Source organism: Bombus terrestris, chromosome 14, assembly GCF_910591885.1.
Source record: "Bombus terrestris chromosome 14, iyBomTerr1.2, whole genome shotgun sequence".
Classification (NCBI taxonomy): domain Eukaryota; kingdom Metazoa; phylum Arthropoda; class Insecta; order Hymenoptera; family Apidae; genus Bombus; species Bombus terrestris.
The window spans coordinates 4,703,878-4,724,826 of record NC_063282.1 but is presented as its reverse complement, the minus strand read 5'-3'; the positions used below and the strand labels follow the sequence as shown (position 1 = coordinate 4,724,826).

Sequence of the window (20,949 nt, the reverse complement as noted above, 5' to 3'; positions counted from 1 at the left end):
GTTTGCACTATTTTCACGCGTTACTCTTCTTCCTATCTTCTGGCCAATTTCACAGACACGCACTAGTTTCATTAATTCGAAAGGAGCTCGTAGCAGAATCTCATTTGTTGGAACGAAATTCTAATTAAAATCTCTGTAGTTGTTGCGATGGTCATTCTCTCGTATAAACTTTATAAGTTTAAAAAAGATGATACCGTGGATTATTTGTGTAGATATTGAGTTCATTTATTTGAACGTAAACTCATATTATGCGAATAATAAATAGGTATATAATGAGAAAAATTGATGACTCTAATTCGATACTTGAGGAATACTGCGAATAACAGAGGATGATACAACCCTCAATCACGTGATATATCGCAAGAAAAACAGATCTATTTTCTGGATGATCGACTTTCAGTCGATAAATTCTTTCCAATTCGAAGATTGAGAGTTTATTTTGAAGCAGGAGGATCAATGAAGAATGCGGTAAGCCTCGATTATGCAATGTATTGGAATAAAAAGGGAATTTTGGTTATAAGCTGGAAGAATCTTAGAACTAAGTACAATCTTTTCATTTCGAAGATCGAAAATTCATTTTGATACAGTTATTGATATATTTCGTCGTCCAATATTCATCCAGCTAAATTCTGTTCGAATGGAATCCATTTATTTGACTTCGTATTGCATGACTAAAAAATAACAATGATAAAGAAAGCCGATGAATCACTATTATACGAACTCCACTCCAGCTGCAAGAACCTTCGCCTCCGGACAAGTTCAGAGAAATGGAATTCCTATTATAATTTAATTCCAAGTTGCTGCGGATAATATTCCCTGAAATCGAAATTTCCTCGGGGAGAACGATGTGTCGAACGATTCGACTGCGGTTGTTTCCCGTGCCCCCTGCAAGACCCCTCTGTCACGGCCCTGACCCTCCGGAGTTCTCCGGCCGTTTTAGTTCTTGGCCTAGGGCTAAAACAATCGGCGCGGTTCGTGGTCTTGGTCTCGGTCCTCTTGCTCGGTCGTTTCCACCGACGGTGCGACGTTCTCTTCTTTTTTCTCGCTTTTCGCCAAGCGCGAAATAACAGAGAAGGCGGGCAGAGGAGGACGGGACGAGTCGGCGGCCGTGCAAGCGAGAGAGGAAGAGGCGGCGGAGGGCCAGCTTCAACAGCTAACTCGAATTACTAAAGCGCCGAAGAGCAACGGCTTTAAGCGACTTATGGCGAACCGAGAGGAACGACGCGGGATAAAGCCGGGAAGAAAGCTCGATTTATTAACGACACGACGCGACGCCACGCTCTCTCGCTCTCTGTGATTTTCTCGACCGGCGAGGAAATTGATTTACGGGGTTACTTCCCCGAATCATCGTACCACCGGCCGGAAATTCGGCCAAGTTATGGACAACGAAGGTATGCGACCGTCGAGGGAACGTGGTTTTTTCCTTCTTTGATGAAACGACCATCGAGAGAACGTAGTTGTTTTCGTTCTTCGATCGAACGGCCACCACTTACAGAAGGAAAACTCGAGCGTAATGGATACTAATAACGCGATGAATTATTAATCCGTATACTGTTAAGATCTGTATCTTTTAATTACGGATGTTTCCCGTTTCTTCTTGCGTGAATCCTCGCCATCAGCGTGATTCCATTGCGGAATGTGATTTGGAGAGGGAGAGGAAATGAACTGCTCGAGATAAGAATTGGTAATTGATTACAGATCAAAGAGATCTTATACGATTTTAGATTTTATATGGTATTTTATATGATCGGTGGTGTAAAGGAAGATATTGAAACGGATTTTTGATAATCTGTTGAACAGTTTAGATTGGAAAAGATTTTCCAATTAGGAAGAGAAAAATTCTAAATTAATTAACAGCAAAGGCATTATTTTTTAAATAGACGATGACAGAGTTTATGTATCTATTCGGAGCAAACAAGAGATTCTAGAGCTTGAGTAGAATTCTGAATCACATCTGATATATTTATTTATTAGTCATAGACCATCGTTTGATCTATGATATATTCCAATTTTCAATACGTTGAATGCATTAGAAACGTGCAGAAATTACTTCAAATAATTCATGGACAAAAGAACGAGTCCCTTGAGAAAAATAAATAACAAAGAAACAGTACATACGTTTCAATAAATTACCAACTTCGTAAAGATACATTCCTTTAAATTCATTCTAAATTTCCATTACGAAGAATTTCATTTGATGGATAAAAATCTTCCATACCAAGTGTGGTGTTCAGAGAAGAATGGCGAAGTTCGAACACGGTAGAGAGCAAATGAAAATTCACGTAGCGAATAAAAATGTTCCATAGCAAGCACAGTAATCAGAAAAGAATCATGAATTTCAAGTACGTGGTTCATATATGGTACACGAAATTGTTTCTTGGTAGCTGGCCTGTCATCGCGTGCTTAAAATGAACGAAATGGCCCATTACTTGGTCTGGTACAGTGGATAAAGAACGAAGGTATACCGAGTAATCCAGTAAAACGCAGAAAAACACTTTCTCAACGGAGTTTGCCCCTTTTCTTCCAAGAGCGGCTCGCGATCTTCCGACCCCTTTTCCTCCCGTTTCGCGATTATATTCTCGAAATAGTCAACCGGATGCCGGCCGACAGCTCGCGGATATTCCGTATATTTCTGGCTACGCTTTTTCCAACGAAAACGAAGAAAACCGACTGGGTCGATTTTGAAAGAAACAATCCCCTCCTTATCGTTTGAGAATACACGTAAACAATATAGATGGGAAAATGTATGGAAAAAGAAGAAATGGAACGAGAGTTTGAAAAAGAATCTGTACGAGTTTTATTTGCAGAAGAATCGTGGATTGAAAGATTCGATCGACACACCGTGTAATTTTCTTCTCTCGATTCCAGTTCCAAGCTCATCCATGACGATGGACTCATGGCTACCGAATGTCTTCATACGAACACGCGATTCATCTGCTCGGTTCATTAAAGAGATACAACGAAAACGAAGACAAACCATGAAATCAGAGTAGAAGATTGAGGAAATGATTAAACAAAATTACCAGCGGTGTATTTAACATGCTTTCGTTTTCTGTTTTTTAACGTGCTAATTGAACGAATGTAGAATTCTGCTTGAAAATTGCAAATTGAAATCCCAGAACCCGTAGGTGTACCCCGAGACTTCACGTTTTATGCGGTTTAACGTGTGCAAAACTGTTCGAAGGGTTTCGGATTAAGCGCTTTCCGCGTGGCTGGACGAGCATGGCGTCTGAATTACTTCGTGAAAATCGATAATACACTCCTCTCCATAATGCTGTCGGCGTACGGCAGCTGTTAAAGTGTTTGACAAATCGCCCCTTTGTACGAATCCACCCATATCGGTTCAAAACTGCTTGGTGTATCTAACCTCGATTTCTATTTCCCACTATAACAAAAAAAAATCGCATTTTAAACGGAAAGAATTCAAAGGGATGATACTTTCTTTGCGAAATGCCGAGCGATTCTTGGTAAAAATATTTCACAGTACGAAGGGAGAGCTCCAATATAAATGACATTTATTTGAACGAAACTGTACTGTCCGATTAGATGGACTTTTAGAGGCTGAATCTACTTGTTTGCGTGTGGATTCCTAGTATAAGAAGAAAAATCATAAACAGTGGGAGGATCACTTTCAGTGTATGATCTCCAATTAAAAAAACTATCTGTTCTTTCAAAAGTCCATATAAACAGAATTCTACTGTAGTATCTTCGACAGCAATTACCAGCAGATAAGTACTTTTACATTATGTCTATGGTATCAATGAATACGAGACAATTGTTAAATGATTTTCCCATCGTATTAAGAACACATTGGCACAATATTATGGAGTACACCGTAATGTTATCATTTTTCGAAGATTATAGTATAGTTACACTTTTCATGTACGCAAGGAACATTAAACTATCATACAGTTTCATAAGTAGAATATAAGAATAATTTCAAGCACCAGTACGCTAAATAAATTGATATGGACATATTTGCCCCCTAATAAATTGTTCTGGTAAATGATTATTTAATATCAGACCTACTTAGTCATACAATTATATCATTTGTGGATCTTGGAAATGGGCGTCCAAGCAGGATCCCACGCGTTACGAAACCGCCTGCATAACAATCGACCTGGGATCGTTGGAGTTCCAACGAAAACGCTGAGGGATTCGCGAACAGGGTCGGGGCAGAGAGAGAGAAGGATCGTTTTGCTCGAAACCGGAATATTTCTTCTCCCTTTCCGGTGATTCTGGAATCCGAGACGGACGCTGGCCGCGCGCGCGTTCTTTTTCTCGTTGTCCGGCGTTCCCTTTTTCCTGACGGGATTCGACGGGTCTTACGGGGCCTGGCCGCGGGGAAAAAAGGGCCCCGGCTAATTAATAGAGCCGGATTGAGGAGCTAACCGACGCGGAGGATCGACGACTCTCAGGCCCGTACGAAAAATAAAATGCGCCCCCTCCCCCTCTCGAGTAAATTAACAGAGTGGAGAACGAGCTGCCGCGAGCTAATTAATAGAGCAGCCAAACGGGAGAAGAAGGGAGATGCCAGGAAGCAAGAGAAGGATATAGTTGGACCATGGGGTATCTCTGGTCTTCTCGTTCCTCTCTTGTCTATCTCTTTCGTTTTCGCCCCTTTTTTGCGCACGAGCAACCATCCAAAGGATCGCGGTCCTTCGACGATGGTCTTGTTTCCCTGGGCCACGTTCGAGAGCATGCTGGCTCGCCTTTTATGAATCGATTCGATTTATATTCCCGCGCGTATAAATATTTAAGTATGTAATTAAACGGCTCCTCTGGCTCGACCGCGGCCGTTGAAAACGCGCTGTAAAAGGAGAAACGCGAACGTAATGATACGTCTGTCGATCGATTACGAATGGAAATCTCGCGCCAATTCCTAGGCATCCGCAGAGTGAATAATCGTGAATAATTTTCAGCCGCGCACGGTGGTTCGCTCCCCGTTAAGACGGATTCGATGTTTCTTCTCGATACAGTCGATTATCGTGCCGGCCAACTATCATGCTTATCGCAGCAACGTGAAATTCCCCTCATTTGATGGTCTTTTGTCCGCTCGAGAATAACTTGAGGAAGAAAAGTAGCGAAGATAAGAAAGATGTTGGGCTGTTTGGAAAATTTGTAAGAAAAATTTGAAGAGAACTTACGAGAGTTTAAAACAACAGGAGGATCGCCATTACGAAGAATACTGGTGCATCATTCGAGAGAAGAAAAGCGGAGCTTTGCTAAACATGATAGAGCGACATGATAGACTGACTTTAAGACGATTATTTAAAGAAATGTATAGACAAAAAAGACGAATGTGAAAATCGAAGTGATATGGAAGAGGATTCACAAAATCAATATTTTATTGAATAATATATAGTTTCTTTCGATGTCTTCCTACTAATCAAGCTGTTCTTCACTTCTTCAAAGAATCATTTGTCTTTCTCAATGCCAATTCCCCGAAGCAGTTAATGCAAGCTTTCAAGTCTTACAACTATTCTAATTTCTTCACCGTTGAAAAATTTAATAAAAGCAAGAGACTATGTTATAGTTGAACGTTCCAACACAATTAACCAATTGGTTGATAAAAGTCCCTTAAAGCATATAAAAGGGAGAGCGGGGGACCCACCTCTTCTTCTCTTTACGGGTGGCATTTTCATCCGGCGGTTCTCCACATTCGAAAATAGGAATATTTAATAGCCATGAAGAGAATCAACACTCAGCAAACAATAGTGGGCTTCCGCCATGATATGTGCCAAATTGGCAGTTAACACAGGCGCTAAGTTGACTGACGACCACCACATTCCCGACTCCCTTTAGGAGAAGAGGCACGCTATGAGTCCGAGAAATCGGACTTTGGAAAAATACGGGATTTGAACACCCGGGTTCCGAACATTCGTACCCTAACGCGCTAACCACTGCGCTGCCGTCGTCCGGCAGTTGAACGTTCCAACAAATGTCGTCTTATGGAGAACCGAAACCTTTTTAACCAATCGAAACTGGTCAGTCTTTCGAACGAGAAACGATATATTTGATGGAGGTTCTCAGTATTGGGCACTGCAAATTTTTATACATTTGAAGATACAAGATCGCACAATATGAAAAAAGACTATATAAAATATCCGAAGTATAATGTTTTCTATATTTGGTAGGTGAAACAAGTCTGTATCTTCGCTGCCAAAAAAATCAATTGTATACTCTCAAAGGCATGAATCTGCATAAAAATCCGCAGTGCGTTCATGATAAATTTCTTCCAATTCTGCCAAACGAGGAATTCTACCAAAAGCTATCCTGACGTAGGATATATTAACTATTGAACGCTATACAAGCTTTTCGAGCAACCTAATAGTTTTATTTCTTTGCTTCTCCGTTCCTTCGCTATAATTAACGCGAGGGCAGACCAGGGAGGCGAGCGGGGGTTGAGAGTAACAGGGACTAAGATATCTGGCAATAAAAGTGGCGAGTTCGAAAAGGGAATTGCGAAAGCAAGTGCGAATGCCGCAATGTTAGTTGGCCGCTTGATTGGCCCCGATCGCCTTTGTATCGGGAAACAAACGATTGGCAATCGCATGCCGTCCTCGAAACTCAGGAATCCATCGTTGCTCGATCAAACGATACTTCGCCCCCTTCACGCCTTCTTCTAACCCCCTTCTACGATCAAGCGTATTTCAGATCATGTGCAACACGCCCCTCTGCCCCGTTTCATCCACATCATGCTTCGTTTCGGTTTTGCCTGTCCTCGTTTTTTCCTGGCCGACGTTTCGCGATTTTTCGGCCGCCAAGAATACACGACTTTATCTCACCGCGCAGTCGATTAACTAATCGATCCTTCTAATTTCGAGCTGTCGCGAACCTTGAAACCGGTATCTCCGATCGAGTTTTTTTAGCCTCAGCCAGTGGAAACTCGTTATACGATTTCAATATAACGTCGCGTTATTTTTAATAGTATTCTGTTATATTTTTATAATAAAAGAATCTAATTCTATCGATAATATATAGCGTGCGAGCCGATCAAGTGGTTAACTCTTCGCTTTTTGAAATTCTTAAAACGTTAGCGAGCTTTGATCGATGCTGATTGCCTTACACGCGTATAATTTCATCGATCTTCTTTAGTTTCTGTTTTATCCAATTAACTGATTAGACAAATAAGCGGCTCGTATACATCGTCCTTACTTATTCTCGTTAATAGGTGATCAAGAAGTAAATTTCATCATAGATACACAGTTACTATCCGCGATTTCAGCTATCCACGGAGAACTGTGCAACCTATGCCGCGGATTTAATTTGATTCGACCGTATTCCAGAAAGTCCCAACGGGTGGACATAGTCGAATGAAATAGCGGGATGATCCGCGCGTGGAATTTCCAACCGGATCCGTTTTTACGAGAAGTGAAAGAGGGGGTGGGTGGAGCGCCACCAGTGCGGCATTTTGCGGAAAAATGTGTTTCTTTTGGCGGTATGCCCGATAGCATCGATGGGCCAAAGGCTAGTAAGGGGATCAGCGGACACCGTGCGCTGAAAGAACGGAACGAGGAGGATCCTCGCGGTCGCGGCACAGGAGAACGAGGAGAGGAAAGAGGACACGGGGGAGGATGGAGAAGAGCGAAAAATTAGGGACGGCATTCCGTTTGTGTACCGATGCATTTCGGTGACCGTTCAGCGGCCGTGGACGTTCCTTTTAATGCGATCGCGATTCCGCGAGCAGTAAGAAATTAATAAAAAGTTGAGGAACGATAAATTAGGCCGGCGACGAGACGGCGCGAGAAGCGGCTGACGAGGGGAGGGAACACGGACGCCGCGGAAAGAATACCGGTGAACGAGAAGGGGACCGACCAGGCCAGTCAGGGCGATAATAAATTTCAAATATAAATAATAAAATTTCCAATCTGCCTGGCTTTCGAGCAGTTTTTTCCCAGGGGACCGACTATGCATCTAACTCGACCGCATTGTTTCGCTTCCACAGTGAAATTCGCTGTTCTACCCTCGCTCACCTTGTCCCTTCTCCGAATTCTTTTTACTTCGTTGACAATGAACGAAACACGTCTGAGATTTTCGGCGAGAGTTTCATTAATTCGTCCCACTTCGATTTTTTTTTTTTTTTGCGACCAAGGCTGTGAACATACAGATAAGCGGTTAGTAACGATATTGGCATGCAGAGCATTGGCATTGGTTGTGCCATCACTTGCTTTGCCGCTTACCGCTCTGTATGTTCACGTTCTAAGAGAGTACGAAGATTGAAATAAAATTATAGATGAATTATAAATTTGTTGAACACAGAGGCTGTCTACGTTTTGCGATATACCAAGTGCATTTGAATTTACGATCTCCTGTGGCTGGCGAGATCAAAAGGGTCTTTAATTATTTTTTATCGCGCCGCATCCACCTCGGGGCCAACCGAGTCAAAGATCTCGAACGCGGTCCTCCTCAAACAGTCGCAAGGAATTTCAATCAGTCCCAGACGGTTCACGAGTGTTAGCGAAATTAGAAACACAATCGGTCCGAGGGCCAAGGTAAAAGGGAGAGAAAAAAGGGTTGGAGAAAAGAGAAGGAGAATAAAAAAAATAGAGGAACGACGCCCATGTCGTAAGAGTTTAATGTTTATGCATGGGCTGCGAAACGAGCCGAGCCGAAGAATAATGCATCTGTAACCAATTATGCGGAGAGGGGCCGGCGCGAGAGAGCCAGGCGAGAAGGAAACCAGCGACAAGAAATCGCCGGTATCTACTTGTCAAATATTTACTTAACCGTTAATTCGTTGAATTTCAACCCCCTTTTTCGAGTAATGGCTGGCGCCCGTAGATATTTCTCGGAGATGTTTTTAATCAACCATGGAATTCGCTTCCATGTTCCGGGGTGTCCCTGTTAAATATCGAGCTGCTTAAGCAATCATTTCTTGACTGTCTTGTATATTTAATCTTTCATTTTGTAATATTGAAATTAGAGTATTTTTTGTACTAATTATTTTTTAGCACAAATAGTGTAATATATTATCATATAAATTGCTGTACCTGTTATACTTTTTATACAACACTTTTTGGACATTTTAATGTTGAAATAACATTGGTTATTTTCGTATACATAATTTAATATCGTTTTATAGGAATGACAAATTGCAGAAATACTGCACAAAAATTGAGAGCATTTTTTGGTATATATGTAGTACGAAATATCTTTTATTAATAGGAAAATGGTATTTCCTCGATCATTTCAATTTTTTCGTTAAGGATAAACATAATTCTATACTACAGAGAACGTATACGTCAACTTTTGGTTTATCTAATACTTGGGAACGTATACGTACTGTTAGAATACAAGATACTAGTACAGCATGTGTGAAAAATATGCGATACTGTTTAAAAAATGAAACTTAACCTTCGCATGTTCCTTGCACGTCTACCTATACTAAACTAACATCAAATCTATCGTCGATACAATTCTACGTCAACTCATGTTACATGTGAAACATTCCTTTCAAACACTAAATAATTTACGAATTATTTGTCACCGTGTACGCATAAACCAATCTATAAATAAACTTGCATGTCAGAAAGGAGAAGATTACCGAAAATCCTACTAGTCATTCACATTTCATCCCAGAACTACATTCTTCCGGAGCGAGCAGCTTTTGGGACTGGTGTAATTCCTTAAAAATGCAGCTCCTCAAATAAAAGGAAGCGAGAGTGGTCCCCTAAATCCGTTTTCACGGCAACCGCATAAGTCAGGAACGATTTTTCTCAAAGCCTGGCTGCTCTCTTGGCGACTGCGTTATGACATATATATGGTCCTTAAAGGGGGGCCCATTGGTGGGGGTGGTGGAACGTCGGGGAACGATGGTAGGGAGAAACGACTATGGAGAAAGAAAGAAAGAGAAATAAGGCCCCGAAGGGTCCGTGGCTCCGAGTATATGCAGAGAACGCGGTGCACCAGTTATTTATTGTAGCTCCCGTTTATGCTTTATTTGTTATTTGCCTGGTCGGCTGGCTCGGCTTGACTGCCAGCCCACGTAGGTGTACGAGAACCTCTACGAGGGTACCTTATCTACCTTCCAGACATGCGTTACACAGCCGTTCGTTCGCCGAGATGAGCCAGATTCGCATAATTGGCCGCTTAATACGGTGCATTTTTATCCCGGTCGACGAACGTGCAACCCCGCCGATCGAATAGAATTTTTTCCTCCTCCTTCTCCTCCGTGTGTGCACGATGATTAAATCCTTCGCGGGTCTGATTTGTTAATCACCGTAACACGAAGTTAATGAGATTTTCTTGGAAAGCGGACAGATATACGATGTGGAACACGATTTTCATTTTTCTCCCGTGTCTAGTTACTTATACGCCTTGACAACGAGTAAAATCGTGCATCGATTGGAAACTCTTATCTGGATTAATAGAATTTTACGTCGTGTCGAGAATCGATATTTGAAACGTGCGTACTACACGAACTACGTAACATGATCGTAAAGAACATTAAAGTGGCACGGAGTTGTTCAATTAATGCTTATCGCGCACTAACTGTACGTAACCGGGACAATTTTCGGCGGATGTTCGGTATATTAATGCAACAGAAGGATGCACGGGATAAGTCGGCGATCTGTTAATTAAATTGTATTTGATACGAATTAATGACCGCGCGTATCATCGTGCCTGTTAAACCATCCGTCGTAAATGATTGTCGAACAGGTGCAGCACGGCAGACGTGGTTCACGGATGTCGGCGGTAATTGTTCCAGTCGTAAATTGCTTGTAATTGTTTAAAGCCCGTCCGTGCCATTCTACGTAACGCGTGTTCACTGAAATTTCGATGCGGACCGTAATCGAAGGCTGGCGAGTCGAGGGCCAGCGGGTCGCGGATAATCAATTAAGCTTCGTTTGTACATCCAGGGAATGGTAGTCGTATATAAACGTGGAACAATTGCTTACAGAGCGAGGGATCTTCGAATCCCTCGTAATATCTTGTCATCGTTGACTACGTAATAAAGATCAAGATAACGAAACTACATGCACTGACAGCGACTTGATATCTCGCAGACTTTTCGATCGCATTTGTAACGCGTTTACCTTCATGAACGATGTATAAATATATAAAGACTATAAGCAAGAAAAATGATAAACGATTATACTCGTGTTACCAAATCTATCCCTTTATTTGCTTGTGATATTAAATACGTATCTTTGCATTTAAAAAATGATTTTTCACCTGATCGTTATGAAAATTTCACAGATTCGTTTCACCTGTTTTCAAGAAATTTTAGTTCACGAGCGAGTTAACCGCAATCAAGAAATTAACGAAAATGAACTCTCTTCGTACTAGACATTTAAGATCATCATTGAATGATTGAAAACGACAATTTGATGTATCTCGAATCGCGCTACTCTTTTCTTGATTCTATTGCACGTTATTGCAACTACCAGCTCATGGAGTACACGATTGACATCGCGTTCTCAAAAAAGGAATGACTTACTTCGATAAGCAAATTCGTCGCGAGAAGATGACATAAACAATCGTATTCTAATGTAAATTTAAAGAAACGGTGTTTGTTGGAGAACGTCGTTGGAGAGGAAACGACGGAAGCGATAAACTATCGTGGCGACTGCATCGACACGCTGCACACACGCTCGCCGATGGTTAAGTCATCTGTGGCGTAAACGGCGCTCTGAAGAGCGCACGTAAATGCAAGGTGGTGGGTAACGTGAACGTGGAACAACGTGGTGAAGAGAAGTCGCGGAGAGTCCAGAGAGGTAGGAACCGAGATGGATAGGAGGGCGAAGGAAAGCACTTCCCTCGTTCGAAGGAGACTCTAAAAGATGATCCAGCGATGAGACATTGTAACACGAGGGGCAAGAAGAGGGCCGGGGTGGGGAGGGGAGGGGGAGAGGGGCCGAAGACACCGCGAGAAAGAGAGAATAATGCGTTAAAGCAGCAAGCAGCAACTACTCTAATTGGCCACTTTGTCCATTTATTCGATTTATTTAAATTATGGGACAATTGACAGTAGGCATTCTATTTTTTAAATCTCCCCGGCCAACCGGTTGATTGGGCGAGATTGGCGTGAGACACTGGCCCCACAGATTCCCCAGTTGTGGGCTTAATCAGCTTTGATTGCTGCCCTCTCTCTCTCTTTCCCTCTTTCTCCTTCTGCGCCGCCGCTCTCCCTCGCTCTTTCCTTCTTTCTCTTCTGGCCATCTGTCGCACCGTCTCTGTCCCGCCGACTCATATTCTTTCTCCCTCTTCCCTTTTTTTCCTTTCTCGTTGCGGGGCGAGTACAACGACGAACCCGAGCGAACAACGCACAATTTTATTTTATTCGGTTTGAACCGCGGATCTCGCGACGAGCTTAATATCGTCCGGGAGCGCGAGAGACGTTGATTGGCCGATCCGAAATTGTGGGAATGTGTCTCTGGATAACAGAGACACCGAGCGAGGCCGCCCACTCTTCTCTTTCTCTCTCTCCCTCACACATACACACACCCCTCCCCCTTCTTCGGCCCTCCTTTGTCAAACGATTACCATAATTTCCGCTGTCAGTTCTGATTCGTTTCTTCGTTTTCAACTGAAAACCTCGTCGTCGAGCGCGCGACTCGACACCCGAGTGCAGACATCGAACCGTGTGAGCATAAGCGAAAGAGAAATAGGCGACAAGGAATCCGCGCATTGCTAATAAAACGAAGGAATCAACGAGACACAACGCAATAGGTAGACAGACGTTGAAGCTGGCGTATTTATAAACGAGTATCGACGGGATTACGTAACGTCTCGATCCTATCCCCGCGATGTCCTATAATTAATGAAATTCTCATCGAGTCACTGACTTCTCGATTCTATAGCCAATCGATCGTGGTGCTTCGTGGCCGATCTAAAATTAACTCGTGTCGTTAGAACGTCACTGGGACCTCTTTTGCTAGGGACTTTTTCGTCTCGTTGCATGCAGCTCGTTTAGGAATCTCTTTGCTCCAACATCTGACGTAACCTTTCTTCTAGAAACATTCCTATTCATCGAGGAATAGCCTAACTATATATCCTAGATAATCGCGACAATACATCGCAACATTAGTCTTCCTCCCTCTAAATCTAAAATTCTGATTAAAAATCGACAAAATTGCCGTCATATCCTCATTTCATCTATCATCAATAATCAAATTTAGAGGCAAATTTAAACAATTATCCACTTATCGTAAGTAACGACGATAGGTTCAATCGTATCATTCAAGGAAAATTTCTCTGATAAAATGGCACCCTGCTAAAAATCGATAGAATATCGATCGAAATTTGTAAAATCCTCATCATCCAAGAATAGCTTAACTGTACATCGTAAGCAAACGCGGCATGATCTATCGTATCGTTCAACGAAAATCTTTAACGATAAAAGGGCGATAAAAGGCCTCGTTAAGAATAGATAGAATCTTTTTTAAATCCTCATCATCCCTATTGTCAATGACTATAACGATGTTTCTTCATCGATATGTGACATAATTTTTCTGAATGGAGTATATTGGGGTGGTGGGTGTGTATGGGGGACCTGCATGAATCCGTTTCCACGCACGGTCTTCCTCTCTTTCCCGATCGTCCGCGGCCACGCAAACCCCCTTCAGCCCCCTCGTGGGACCCACTTGCGCTCATCCCATTTCCTTGATAATTCCCATAATGCTGTGGGCGGATATTCCAATAAAGGGGGAAGAGCCCCAGGCCACAAAACGCTGAAAGCATGGGACACGACTCGTTTCGTCAGGTTGCACACGATTTACGAGCCTGCACCGATTCAATCGAATAAATAGAAGGCGAGACGCGTGTGCATCCTTCGTTTCCAGCGAGATTCACGGACCGGTCACGTGGCCGTGGGAATTGATAATTGGTCCAGGGATACGGGACCGTCGTGTCCAAGACGATTTGAACAATTTCGGAAAAACACAGTGTGCTTCGAAGTCTTGGAAATCGCGATTCGGAACAACGTAGGAAACGAACTTCTGATACGGTTTCTATGATCGAAGAGTTCATGACAAGAACAACCCTTGTGCATGTTTGTCTTCATCCAGGAGAGCAAACGAATTTCTCTTCAATATATTTCACTGGGAAAATTTTTGTTAATAATTTCCAATGTATCTGTAATTGTATCTAATTATAACAAAGAAGTGAAGTTGTCAATCTCGTAATGTCAATTCTACCACGTTGAAGTCTACCTTCTAATTACTAGAATACATCGTTATCAAAGAAGTCGAAAGATCCGACGAGAGTAGTTCTTGTTATGAACTGTCCAATTTTGTACAAGAAACTTCAAATCACAGACTCGGATACTCTTTGATCATTCGGTGCCGAAATTATGAACCACCTGTTGAGTCTGACTCATCCCTCTAACGAAGTAAATGCAAACGTACTATTGGAAAAACGATTGAAGCTTTCAAAACCGCGAACGAATGAGCATGACCTTCGGTGTAACAAGAGATTTTTATCGAAATAATTGAAAAGAAATAGAGCAAATGGATGGATTTAAACAAATACGCGATTTCCCAGTGTAAATGAACGAACATTTTCATCGAACGTATGGCAACAGGATTTTATCGTAACAATTAAAAAACTGAGCAAACAGGCTGATTTAAACAAGTATGCGGACATACGAGTGTAAATGAATTAAGACTTTCATCTTAGGTGCGATAACAGGTTTCTGGTTCTGGAATAATTAAAAAGGAATGGGACAAATAGGCTGGTTTCAAGCACAGATCGTTGTCGATTTCAACGTGCACCGCTCGCGACCCCTTGCCTGCCCTCCGCCCACCCCCGCGTCGCCGACCGACCGATATCTTTTCCTTTTGTTTTCCCCGTTGCACCTTTCTTTTTCTGTATCCCTCCCTTCCTGTCTGCTTGCCGGTTGGCGCAGGGTCGTCGAACGGCGGAGACTCGATTTGAATCTAATTACGATCCCGATAATTCCGTAAGGAGGCGGAAATAGTAACTCACCGGAAACCTTCGGGTCAGCTGCCTCCACCTTCATCGCCGCCAGGCTCGCTATTGTCGGCGGTACCTAAAAGAAAATACATTACGATGTACAATGCACCAGCATGCTCAGGGCCGTGCTCGCGATGGGGACGAAAGGGGGGAGTCGCCCACGCAACACGAATGGGGGAGAGACGGAGCGCGCCTCTATGAATCCGCGACACGTGTCGTTAAAAAGTTGAATGCCTCCAAATTATCAGGGGCACGAGATCTTTTGGGAAAACCTGGTTACCCTAACTAGGAGGCTGCGACTTTCTACGTATCGATCAGCAGGGTGTCCTAGGGTTTAAATAAGGAGGGCAGTTTTTATTTCTCACAGGATGTAACCTAATGGCAAAATTAGGGAAAGGACGAGCCATTGTGATCGTGCATCGAAGGATATTATGACACGATGAGGTTTATTTTTAGAAACTAATATAGTAGGCACACTTGTGTTGGTTATAATTTGAAGAAATTGGTTTACGATTTAAGAAACTTCTTATCTGAATTATACGAGTCGAAGAGGGAAAGTTCTAAGCACGGTAGGTTATGAAAGCATTCGAACACTTGTAAAAATGTTTTATGAATATATTATGACATATATTATGTGCGTTATACGGAACACTTTGAAATTTTATTAGCACTGTAATGGCACCCGACTATCAGAATTATATTGGTAAAGATATATATATTTAGTTACCCACACATAAAATAGTGAAATTCGAGACGATATTAGTATTGAAATAGGAGCGTTAATTCTTTGTATTTCGTGTTTTCATTATAATTTCATAGCGAAATTGTAAATGATCATTTATTATTTAGCACTTTATGATCATTTCCAATGAACATCTTTTGATTATAGCCATAGAACGCAATGATAAATTCTGCCTGTTAAACGATAGGGCATCCTGCCCTAAATAAAGGATGCTCTTTGAGAGGCTTTTTTCCTTTTATAAGACCGGTACACTTTGGTGTAATAAAATAAATCTTTGAATTGCTCTAAATTGAGCTCCGTGTGGACCATTCGTCTCCCCTTCTTCTTCGTAGCGGAACTTTCATTTGTCTAGAATATTTTCAATTAAAGATGGTTTCGTGTGTACGATAGGTACTGTGAGAAATTCCAGGAATTAACCTTTAGTCGGCGATTTTTCGCGATGACAGAAATTGCGCCTTTATCGTTACGACATCCTCTCTTCGAGACGTTATGCGAAACGGAAACGGCTTCCGGTTCCCCAAAAACTTTCAAGTACGAGGTATAGGGTCGTCGACCTTCGAAATGCAATGTGCAAATGTGTGTCAAGAAAGACTGCAGGAAAATCCGTTTCAAACCACGTTTTCGATTAAGATTTCTGATTTCGGAGAACAAATTCATTTTATCAGCGATGTTTTCCTCCACATCTATCACGATTCTTCTTCTGTCCAGTTTACAGACTAATCCTTCAACAGTTTCCTATATTTCCATATATCAGATATAATAAATTCAACTCATTATAGGAAATAGATATAAATAATTGAACTTACGTATGATGAAATTTAAACTTTTATATTGTTTTTTACTTTTATTACTGTCTTTGTTGCATATATTTTCGTTTTACGTATTTGTTGTATATTCTAGAAATTTCCAAATGACACACACACATATGTTACATCTCAAAAGCTTGAAAGCAAAATTAAAAAATTATCATTCATAATTATCACGTATAAGGATTTCTTCTCAAAATATGAATGTGTTTTTATTTATTGAATCGAGAGTGAAAGTGAGGCAGAAAAATTCGAAGAGAATTAAAGTATCGTCAGAGGGTAAAAGATTAAATGTATAATGCTATATTCGTCTGTTTGGTCAAGTCTCTCTCGAACTACGTTGTAAAAGATTTGAACGTGGGACAAACGAAGGAAGAGAGAAAAAAATCAGAATAACGACGGTGCGATGCTCGAAAGGGACGCCAGTTGTCCGGAAGCCCCATCGCGGTGCAAATTATTCGAATCCTGTACGATTTCCGAAGCCGTATCTGCGATGCCGATCCGTGGCGTCGTTGAATTTATAAAGCGATTGCCACATCGTGTGTTCATCGTGTTTGTCTTGCGTGTCTTCTTTTCCTCCCGTTTCCATTTTCAGCCAAAGGGGTCGATTTTCTTTTCTGTTTCTGCTTTCCCGCGGAGAGAACGCGGCTCACGTGCACGGCAATCGCGTTCCACCGATCCCGTGGCCAACGATCCACCATTTATATTCTATGCTCATAATTATCGTCGACCTTCGATGCCCAATATTACGGATCGCTGTGCGGATCGCATGGCAATGCGCAGCAAAGAATGTTTCGCGGCCATTTTCACGGGAAATCGATCGATAAGTCGACAAATTCAGGGAAGAGCGCGGAAATTCCAAGATTCTAAGATTGTTGACGATTTTTCAACGCGCACAGAGTGAATACTTTATCGCGAATGACGCGATGCACAGTATGTTTCGTAACCGTTTCTACGGAAAATCGATTGATGCTCCAGATTGTATTGGGAAGAACATTTATTCGATTTTAGATCGATGAGTTTTAAACTCACAGACAATCCATATTTATTCGAATTATTTTTCTTCTTTTTTTTTTTTAGTAATTCTAAGAAGAGAAAATCGATGGATGAGTGAACAAATTCGGAAAGAAGCGAGTAAATTTTAATATCGCGAACATTCCGACGATTTATCGAAGCGCAGAAGGCAAATACGAGTATTTCAATTTTGATTTATATGTTCGTCGTGGACAGTTTAATGACTAGAACGGGGAATAATTAATTAAGGTTTCGAGACCTTCTGCAGATTCCACCGAGTAGTTGCGTTCTATCCTTGGATGATTCATGTCGCCAGAATGCCGCGCAAACGTGACAGAATTTGACTGGTAGACGGAATCACGGATAGCATGAGAATTTTTGTCGTATGAGACACTCGGCTAATCCGTGTCATAAAGCGTGTCCCCCCGGTTGCTTCTTTCCTTTAATGGCTAGCGATAATGTTTGAAAAGAATATTCAGAAGAGAAGACAACATATGTATGTAAGATAACCGGAAGAAGCGTGCGACCGCCACAAAGGGGAAAGAAACCAGCGAAAAGGAACCAGCCCCCTTTCCAGACATCGAAAAGTCAGTACGTGCGCCACAAAGCAGATTTCGATTGCAGAGTGGCCCACCATAGGGGTTTCATAGGGAGTCCCACAGGAGGTACCATGCGAAACTCGGTGTATAAGGAAGAAAGGCAAGAGAAGAAAAGGAGGACGAGGAAGAGAGCCAGAGGAAGGAAGCAACGATCGTAGAAACAAATAGAAAATACTATACAACGGTTACGTGTATACGTATGTATACGTATATGTATGTGCATGTTGGTTAAGAAGACGACAACGACGACAAGAGAGGAGGAAGAAGAAGATCGGCCACGAAAAGAATGAGCGAAGAATCGAGCAAGAGAAGGAGGAGAGGGTAAAAGAAGAGCGTTCCAGAGTTAGAGGGAGAGAGAAAAGAGAGAGAAGAATACGGAGGGTAGGAGGAGCGCATGGGGGGAGGGCGAAGAGGGAACCGGGAGAGTATAGAGGTATATGAGAAAACAATAGAGCTGATTTGCAAACAATAGAATAACGTTAAGAGTCGAGTATTATACGCCGTTGTTACTTCTTGTGCCATAACGCCGGAGAGCATATGCCCATTAATATTCAAAGGCGAAAATAATGTAAACGACACGACAAAAATCGGGGGAATAATTTCAATTCTCCCCGTATGGGATTCCATCGTGGCGATACACCGAGCCTCCCGGGCCATTTCGTGTCTCTTCTTTGGCCACGTACACATGTATATTTAGCTCGAGTTGCACATCGCCGCCCGGTACACAGCGAGACCGATGCAAACGCCGACCTATCGTTTCCCGTGAATTTCCCTCCATTCGAACAGTCATCGCCATAAACAGAGGTTTTCTCGCGAATCGTTTGAATGGGGTGGTTGCACGAGCGGTTTACATTCTATATTTAGAGTCCCTGGTCATCAGTTACATAGGAAGTTGCACCACTACATTTTCCACGTTTCCCAATCTTTTTAGTAAAATCGTTCGATTTATTGTTGCGTTCCTATTTCTTAATATTATAGGAATATACATCGCACGAGTAAACTGCTTTCGTGTTCCTATAAATTCCGATTTTTATTTAGCATTATTAGATTTTAGAACAATTGCAGATTTCTTGTTAAGAGAATAAATTGTATAAAAATGCCGAAATTGAGAATTGTTTTATCTATTAACATATCGTGATATCGTATTATACGTTGAGCAACTTTTAATAATTCTTCGATTCCTCCCAAGAAAAATCGATAAAATCCTGACGTAACATATTCATTTATAGCTTCGCGGTTCTCTACAGGGTTCAACTTTGTACCCTTTATGGCATTCTGTAATGATCAGACTGCAAAAAAAATTTATCCGCGCTAAGTGCAGATAATAGACTGAGTGACGTAATAATTTTCAATTATTCTCTTCTATTCTATCCAATTTGGTTTTCGCTCTGTGTTTGTTTAAATATTGGAGCTGCTTCCTTGTTGCAGCGAACCCTACAATTCTATCTACAACATCTGCGTTATTCGTATAATTTTTATCATAGGACGAAATACTAGGCTCCTTATTGTTAGGCTATTGAAGGTGTGGTGCGAATCTTTATTTACTCGCAAATACTATATGATACTATATGCATGAAGATCCTTCGTGATATTCTCGAGGCTGTTCCAAGTTACTGGAATAACCCGTGTATGAAACTTGTATATCGAATGTAGGGTGTGTCGAAGGATGGCGTAGAATGTTAATTGTTCTTTTAGAAAGTTAATTCCCCGACGCCTGACGTAATGTTTCTCACCCAAACCGAACCATCGGCGATTTTTTCTTTTTTCTTGCGCGGCGATTTGAACAATCCTACTTCAGCCGTTTTATTAGTCATTGTGAAAATGCAATCACATTAAAACCAAGTTTCTTTCCGTTCAGGTCGGTCGTCCATCATTTTTCGAAGCGATTTCGAAGCGAATTCAATTTCGAAGCGATTGTTAGCAGCCTACACGCGATAAGATAAACCGACGAATCTGTCCAAATTTTATGGTGACCGGGGCTTTTTATCGTTGGATAAATCGAATTGCTTGTCCTTTTTTCCTGCCCCTCGAAGCGATTCTGTACGCGTGCGCAGTGCGAATCGAGGGGAAAGGAATCATTGTTCTCTCGATTATTTCATGGGAACACGTCTGAACGAATTAAGGTCAAGAATCAGGGACTCTCGGAGATTACGGCAATGCATATCGAGGGACAAATTATGATTAGTTGGTTCGTGGTTCCAGGAACCCCTGAATTATTCTAGCGTAGCTACGCGTTTCCCGCTGGAATGCCACAGACTTTTACGAGTCTGTCGACGAGTCATCATTGAGCCATCAAACAGACACGATGATTCACTGCCCATCGTCGCTAGAACCTTCTATTATTTTTCGTCTAATATTTTCCAATTATTTTTAGGCGAACTACGATGTTTTACCCGCTCGGAGAATGTTATTTTAAAACGACGAAGGTACAGTAGCGCGCAAAAATCGTTGGCTATTTACTGCTGCTCTTCTTAATTAAAATATTCCACCTAGCACCTAGTGTTTCGTTTGTCGAAAAGTAAATCGATCAATTCTATTTTTTAATGATTTTTCGGTCTTATTACATATCTACACGATTAATGTACGAGTTTCAAGAAACGAATGACTAATACGAGTTCATGGCTATTTGATCGTAGTTTCTCTGAGTCGTCAATTTTTTAAAAGTATCTTAATAAATTGTGTCGAACTACGTATCGAATTAAATATCCAAGAAATATAGAACAATTTTAGAGCGAGCCAAAAAAATGGATGTCAAAAACGTAAATAAATTTAGAACAGAATGGCAGATATTTTTGTCATCGAGAGACCAGAAGATCATACAATATGTTGCTTACCTCAAATTAATTAACATTTTCTTCATCAAACAACG

The 20,949-nt window shown here is 41.7% G+C and overlaps 1 protein-coding gene across 4 annotated transcripts in view; it reads right to left on the bottom strand.

Moving 5' to 3' along the window:
- Window positions 1-20,949, bottom strand: part of LOC100652294 — a 122,668-nt gene that overhangs the window by 21,459 nt on the left and 80,260 nt on the right. For all 4 annotated transcript variants that reach the window (XM_012316134.3, XM_012316133.2, XM_020866448.2 and 1 more), the window contains one exon: window positions 14,932-14,995. In XM_012316134.3, coding sequence (XP_012171524.1) covers window positions 14,932-14,995 — 64 coding nt within the window. The remainder of the gene's footprint in view (window positions 1-14,931; window positions 14,996-20,949) is intronic.